The sequence below is a fragment of the Amblyomma americanum genome, chromosome 5 (genome assembly GCF_052857255.1).
Source record: "Amblyomma americanum isolate KBUSLIRL-KWMA chromosome 5, ASM5285725v1, whole genome shotgun sequence".
In the NCBI taxonomy this organism is placed as follows: Eukaryota; Metazoa; Arthropoda; class Arachnida; order Ixodida; family Ixodidae; genus Amblyomma; species Amblyomma americanum.
The window spans coordinates 75,836,674-75,843,989 of NC_135501.1; the positions used below are offsets into that span (position 1 = coordinate 75,836,674).

Consider the following 7,316-nt stretch of genomic DNA (forward strand, 5'->3'; position numbering starts at 1 on the left):
ATGTCTTGAACCAACTTGCAGCTGCTTCACTCTATTCTGCTCGCCTTCTTTGTGTTTATGTGGTCTTCTCTGTGAAGAACTTTGGTCACCGTTGCCACCGAGTGAAGTTCCTCAGCATGACGCAAACGCCCTGCGCCTCTGCAAGTATAGGCCCTTTTCCGACCGTGCTATGGAAGAATATTTTTCGGCATCTGGACGGAGGCTCCCTGGTCGCAGTCGCTATGGCTTCCCGGAGCCTGAAGAAGATTGCCCTCCAAGCAGACCTTGTCCGCAATCTGACTTTCTCTCCCGACACTGACGAAGTCACCCTGCAAAGATTTCTTCGAGCAAAGCGCTCCCACCGCATTCGTCAGCTGCGCTTTACCGACTGCCTGGTCCTACCGTCCAAAATCTTGCTCGGCTTCGCAGAGACTTGTGAGTACCTGCAGGAACTTTACTGTGTCAACTGCGTCGTTGAGCCATGCGAACTGTTTGGGCTCGTGGCAATGAAGCTCAAAAGATTGCGGCAGCTAGAGTGGTCTATACACGAGGCCCATTTCTATGCCTCGCCGATTGGGGAATATATTGCAGAGATCGCTACCTGCCAACATTCTCTGGAGCTGAAGATAAATGCCATGTATGTCGACCTTGTCGCTACGTCAGCGCACGCCTACCTCTTAGAGCTCATCCTGGAACGCTGTCCCAAGCTTCAACACCTGCACGTGCACGCAGTCCGCAAAGAAACCGAAGACGAGCACAGCAACGCAGTATGCAAGGAGCTCATGCGACACCGGCCAGCTGGCCTGACCACCTTCACCTACACCTCCGAGTGGGTTCCGGCGCCCGGACCGCCAGCACCGCCGGTGACCCCCGGCCGGTGGAAGCCACGTCCCATCTTCCGAGCGGAGGGTATAATATGGGGCAACATCTGCTACAACCTAAAGTTGCAGTCTTGCAGTTTTGTCTCCTTCGACGACGTACTGCAGCAGAAGGTCTCGCTCCGCGGTGTTCAGCAAGCCATTGTAGTCGTCGAAGCTGACTCGCAGGCGCCGTCTCGTCTCCACGGAGCCATATCGAGGCCCGAGTACTGGAAAGACGTCCGATCTCTCTCGCTAGTCTTGCAGCCCCCAAATGGTCTGCTGTTCCCCCGAGGTGCGGTCGCCCTTCAGTGCTACAGGTACCCCATGCATCTGTTCTTTAAGATCTGCGTCTCTAACATCACCGAACTCAACCTGACGTCGTTTCATTTCAACTGCGACGTCGACGGTTCCTTCACCGTGGGCTCGGCGCTGCCTCAGCTGAGAGCGCTGGCACTCGCCCCGTGCGGCGTGACCAACATCGAGGCGCTCAAGTTCCTGGCTCGAGGATGCGAGGACCTGGAGGAGCTAGACATCCGGTCGGAGCGCGACTCTAACGGCGAGTGTCCGTGTGAATCCTGCGAGACGCCGCTTTCTTTTTTTGCCGCCGACTTTTTGAGGCTACACAGAAGAACCAAGCTCCGACGGCTCGTCTTAGACGAAACGATGAAGCTATCGTCGCTCACTCTTTTGCAAGAGTGTCGAGTCGTCGAACTTCGACTGAGCCTAGACAGCTTCCCCGCGGAGATGTCAGAAGCACCCGTTTTCTACGGCACTCTGCGCCACCTCCTGCGCTGCAACACAAGGCTCCGCTCGCTCACGCTGGAGGCCCGCACTGTGCCGCTCGATCACAGATTCCTCGCTTCTGCACTCGCGGATCTTACCACGCTGCGTAAGCTCTGCGTTCTCTCGGGCGCGACGGCCACAGTGGACGTGGCTGTGTCCTTCGTGAAGAAGATGGAGGCCATGCTTCCGCTGCTGGAGATGCTTCACCTTCACTACATGACTGCCCGGCCGGCGATGCGGGCGGTCACCTGGATCCGGCAACGGGACTGCGTCTGGGGCTGGCTCGGAAACGGGGAACAGCAGCCGTCCGCAGGCGTCTTCCTGCAATATCGACCCTGCATTGGCTGCTCACGGAGTACGTTCATCGGCCTGGCGAAGCCTCACAACCGCGACTGATACCCTGTGAAGACCAGTGAAGCTCTACAGTCACGCCGCGTTGCATCTCGGGCGTACCTGATCGCTGAAATAAATGCGATTCATGCTTCAAAGTTATTGTTGCTCTAGTCTTTGTGTTCATGTATTGCATTCATATTCTCAGTTGTGCGAGAAACGCTGCATGGCCCGTGCTTCTTTCTGTAATTAATATAATGAATCATGAGTATGATATAAACGAAAAATTAAGCGTTTGGGCCATTAACCTTTTAACCGAAGTCTTTGGTTAAAATGTTATTTGAATACTCTAGCCCTTCTCAGCGATACTCTGGAGCAGTTTGTTAGATCACAGCTCACTAATGCGCGCAGCTTGAGGAAAAGAGATACAAATTGTGACGCTGCTAGTGTCAACCGGTTAAGAGGGTTCACAATTGACAGTGTCCCTAGGAAATACATGGGAAATTTCATACACTGTAGCGTGTCTGAAATTAGATCGATTTTCATGAAGTTTGTGGCAGTGTTTTCTTCCTCAGTGAATGGAGGAAATGTTGCGGGTGGACATTCTTTTTTAAGTCTCATTTTTTTACAAGTCAGAGTTAAATATCGAGAAAAATTGCACGTTTAGATATGTAGGTCTTTCATGTCTCGTCGTGAAAAAACTAAGCCAAATAGCAGAACTTCGTCCGCAACATTTTCTCCCTTTTTCTTTCTTGATTAACAAGGCTTACTTTTCAACCATATCGAGCTCGGTGTTTCCGTTTTACAGGCTGTGAAAGTTGTGGATGTATTTTCTGCGGGGATTTGAAATTCCCGCCAAATTTTACTAGCGCGATGTCGCTCCATCTGACGTCAGAATATCTCGTCGCTACTACACTCTACCACCAACCTCTTGGTTGTCTGTGTTCGTGCGCACAGGATCTTACTCAGAACTTGGAAGGACTACAGCTCTTTCTTTCCTTTTTTCTTGCTTGGGCTGAATTCGGAAAGGATTCCTGCTTTTCTTTTTTGCTGGAGCTCTTGGTGCGGACAGGAAGTGGGATGCAAGGCCACACCCAAAAGCGCCCCCCTTTCCCCTCCCGGGAGCCAAACAATAAGGCATTGTCAGTGCCAAAGCACAGGAAGGAGGTTCCCTATTAAGGACAGTGTGGGAGAACAGAATTGTTCCTTGCCCAGCGCAGGGGCGCAGTAACCCAGGTGTCGATGCAAGTCAAGAATGCAGCTGCAAGTATTCCTCACAGGAGGCCCTCGAGCCAATAGCGGCGCTTACATCAACCCAACGCGCCTGGTTGTTGAGTTATCGGGCCGAAAACCGGTACTGGGTTCATGTAAACGCGCACTGGTTGAGTTGGATTGACCATGCTCAACCCGGCCCCCGAATCGACCCGACGCTATCGGGTTCATGTAAACAGGGCTAAATGCGTAGACTGATTTTCATGACGTAGAGATTAACTTCCTTTTACTGAGGCACTTGCCAATAAACTGCGATTTCACGCTATACTCGCGGACAACTACCTGTGGCAGTGTAACAGCTCACGTCAGGGGAAGAAAGGACCGAAGGACCGTCTGCTTCCTTTTGCTGCACTACAACTGCGATGTGATGAGTACCGGCGGAAGCCAACGTTCGCCTCTAGCTCCAAGCTAGTGAAACCAGAATGTGTCGGATCAGCATCGAAACTACGGTTCTGGTAACTTATCTTCGCTCGAGTGTCGCTCTTTTTCCCCAATTCTCCTCACGACCAGGCATATCTCTGGCAGAATGTTCGCATTATCAGTGCAGGTGCTGTCCACTGTACGCGGGTAAGCGTGGGTGCACCTTGTCTGCAGAAAGGAGCTCGCGGATTTCCGAGCCCCCTACTCCAGAATAGACATCTCCGTGGTGTAAATAACGTGATATCAAACGTTCATGGCCTGTGCGGAAAAATCACGCAGTTCTGCTTCTTATCTGGTTTCGCATGTATCAAGCATTCCCCAACCGTATTTATATTCCCAATTAGATACGCCTCGGTATGCGCCACACCTAGTCGCACCTCCTGCACTACGCTTCCAAAAGTCGCATATTTCAATCAGAAAAACGCTCGGAGGGGCGCTATATCAGTACATATATAAAATATATAATATATAAAACGTAAAAAGCAGGGAGCATAAAGAGATTTTCCCGGAAACCACAGTAGGTCTGAAATTTCTGCTTTCAAGCCCATAAGGTCATGCAATTCAGGTGCGCTACCGTTTTTGTGCACAGAAAGAGCACACGCGGTTAGCCTGGCTCAGGGTGTAAGAGTATTCTTGCAACGTGGCCTGGCTGCAGCGCCCATGTTTTCTTCTATTATATAGCAATTTTTGTTTTGTGTTTTAAATAAACCACTAATAGAAACTTTGCCCAGAGCAGTTCTAAGTTGCTTGTGCAATGACGAAATTTGCGTTCAAAGTCACCACGAATAGCAACAGGACGATCTCAGTGCTTTCGGAAACCACACATCTCACTTTTTTACCCAAGTTTGATTTGTTCCGTTGTGAAATTATAAGCAGAGAAGGAGACATGAAATGAACTATTTCAGCAGTGATTTCGTTACTGAATTTACTATCACCCATAAATACAATGAAGAATTCGGCGACGCCGATAGCAACAAACGTGATCGGTGGTCATCAAAGAGGAACCTTCAACATAAGGCGCTAAAAACAACTACAACAACCCAGAATAATGTCGAAATAGTTGCTCCTGGCTTTTAGGTCTACAACAGCAAAGAAAATGCAAAATGAACGCTGGCAGCGCAAACAATGAGAAGACAGAAAGCTTTTCACTAAGGCCGCTTCGTCGATTCAGCGTCCACACTCGTGCATGGTCACCAGGCTTGTATTGCGTGTAGCGACGCAGGAATACGCGGAATACGGAATAGCCGCCCGAAGGGGAGGTGTTCCCAAGGTGTGTCAAAAGATGACACACTTATCGGTTCTAACTAGGCGAAACCAGCACTGCTTCTAACTACAGGCTGTATACCCCACCCTACCATTGTAAATGTATTTTCGCAGAAAATATGCGAGGAAGCTTAGGGGGGACCCAAACCGGAAAACGTACTTTTCCTTGTGGCAGCTGAGTGGTGGTTTACTAGAAAAAGGTCTATTCTGTCACCACCACCCCTTGAGCCGGGTTATTCTTTTGTCTTTCAGTCTCCCAGCTTTGGCAGGATATAGACAGAAAGTTATCGCCCTACTTTTTGTTTGCGGAAGAACTATTACTTTCGTGTCGCGATCAAGGAGGTGTCGCGGTAGAATTTACACACCTGGAGGGGAAATAGAAGTTCCCTCCTATTCGTGGTACTTAAGTGCTGCCATCTATCGACAGATAAAGTTCAAATCTGAGTTGCCTCGTAGCTGGTGAGCCCTCTTAAGATATACAAACTGGCGAGTTTTTCGCCTTAACACCCACATGCACCATATAAGCCTGGGCTCTTTCTCGTTCCACCCTGACCAGGCCTTTTCGTTTGTACAAACAAACATGGCTAGTTCGCATGCAGATAAGGAAGCTCTTAAGCCTATTCTTGGAATAGTGTTGTGTCATCATGCGAGAGCGCGGTCTTCTAAAGGAGCAATTCTTCCGAGGCACACGCGACGACCAGAAGACACTCAGATGGGTACGTAGTGATGACGCAAAACTCAACAGTACTAGCGATCGTAGTCACTACCAATGGTAAAAGAAAAACTATACAGTATTGTGGATAGTACAGGATCACGCAACACACAGCTCTTAATCACAGCAGCATAAACTTGGCGGGTACTTTTCGATCTAGAGCACGCGCTATGCATGTGGCACTACCGACTACGGGGCTGTCCGTTCACATAGTCGACGCGTCACTGAGCGCGGCAGACACACCCTCCGCAGGGTGACTGGATAAAGTATTCTGGCTGTGCTGGCGACAGCGACCGGCGCCGTTCATGTCTTCCAAGCGACCGAAGACGCACCGTTGGGCGTCCGCTTCTGAGGCGAAATCGGATGGAATTATTGCTCGAGTGGATTGTGCTCTTGGTATTCAGGTGCTGCTCACAAGACAGTAGAAGCTACCGTTTATGCCAAGTAAGTTTGTGTACCGAGCACTCAGGGTGAGGACGCATGCGGTGTAGATTACGGCCAACGTTGTGAATGCCAGCACTTTGGTCACAGGAAAGTTTTCGTGATGATTGTGATTTTTTTTTTGTGGCCCAAGAGCATCTTACACCAAACAACACCATTGCACAAGGTATTTTTTTCTAAAGGTGGGGTCAAAGACCCCTTTCCCAAGAAATCACCTCAAAGAAGGTGAGCACCAGACCAGGGGAAAGCTTTTACTCACTAAATCATCGGTCGGCACCCGCGGCACGGGGGACCGAGACCCGCACCTCCCGCATGCGAGGCAGGGGCTCAAAACACTAGGCCACCGCTGCGGTACAAAATATTGGTGATCATGATAATGACAGCACCGTGGAAATCACATTGCTAGCTTGGGTTCTCGTGCAGCTTCATTAAAGCTCGTGTAAAACTGCTTTCTTTTATGTTTCGGGGCTCATTGAGCGCTTTTCTCCTCACTGTTTGTTAGTTCTGGCACCTGTGACCCAATAGAACGTCACGTGACGTAATCAGACGCGGTCTCACTGCGATGCAGGCATTGTTGACAGACGCAGTGAGAGCATCCATATAACGTCACACGGCGTGCATATCATAGTCTTGATTCCCTTTGCGCGTGCTCCGTTATGGCTTTAAAATATCCAGTGCGATAACGGGAAAGGATGAAGCTTGTTTAAAAGCATCCAACACAGAGGTTATTTAAACAGGTAGTGATAATGAGCCTGAATATTAAAGGCCGCAAACTATTCCTCCCTTCCAGAGAGCCCTGCTCTCGTATACAAAAACAGTGACGAGCAACAGCAACAAGACCAAAAGCCGCCTAAGATTCGCCCCTCGAAAAACCTCTGGAAAAAATGTGGTAGGGGTTTAACGTAGTTAAACCGAGTAGACGTGCAACAGCTTGCGTTCATTCTTCGATTGAAGGGGACACTTAAGCTCCACCTTAACGGTATGACGTATGACGCGATAGCTTTAGAAGATTAATGCCTATAAATTCAGAATTCGTAATTCACTACTTAACATTCATAGATGGCGCAGCGGTTAAGCGAAGCGCCACTGCACTGACAGGTGGCTGCTTCTATCACCGCCACCGGTAGGGATTGAACGTGGGACCCGTGGTTCTGCTCCCGAGCGATCTCTCGCGACCAATCATTAATTTGACTGCTACCTGCCTCCTATTGGCTGCAGCTTGCGCGACGCTCCTCTGAACTGCCCCCGGAAGCTCG

The 7,316-nt window shown here is 49.8% G+C and overlaps 1 protein-coding gene across 1 annotated transcript; it reads left to right on the plus strand.

The window, feature by feature from the left end:
* Positions 1-221: 221 nt before the first annotated feature.
* On the plus strand, positions 222-2,048 carry LOC144133973 (uncharacterized). The gene has a single exon (XM_077667009.1). It carries the CDS (start codon positions 222-224, stop codon positions 2,016-2,018), a length of 1,797 nt encoding a protein of 598 aa, XP_077523135.1. The 3' UTR covers positions 2,019-2,048.
* Positions 2,049-7,316: the final 5,268 nt, after the last annotated feature.

Bases quoted from the DNA above. Each gene is read 5' to 3' on its own strand.
- LOC144133973 (XM_077667009.1), top strand. From the start codon at position 222: ATGGCTTCCCGGAGCCTGAAGAAGATTGCCCTCCAAGCAGACCTTGTC.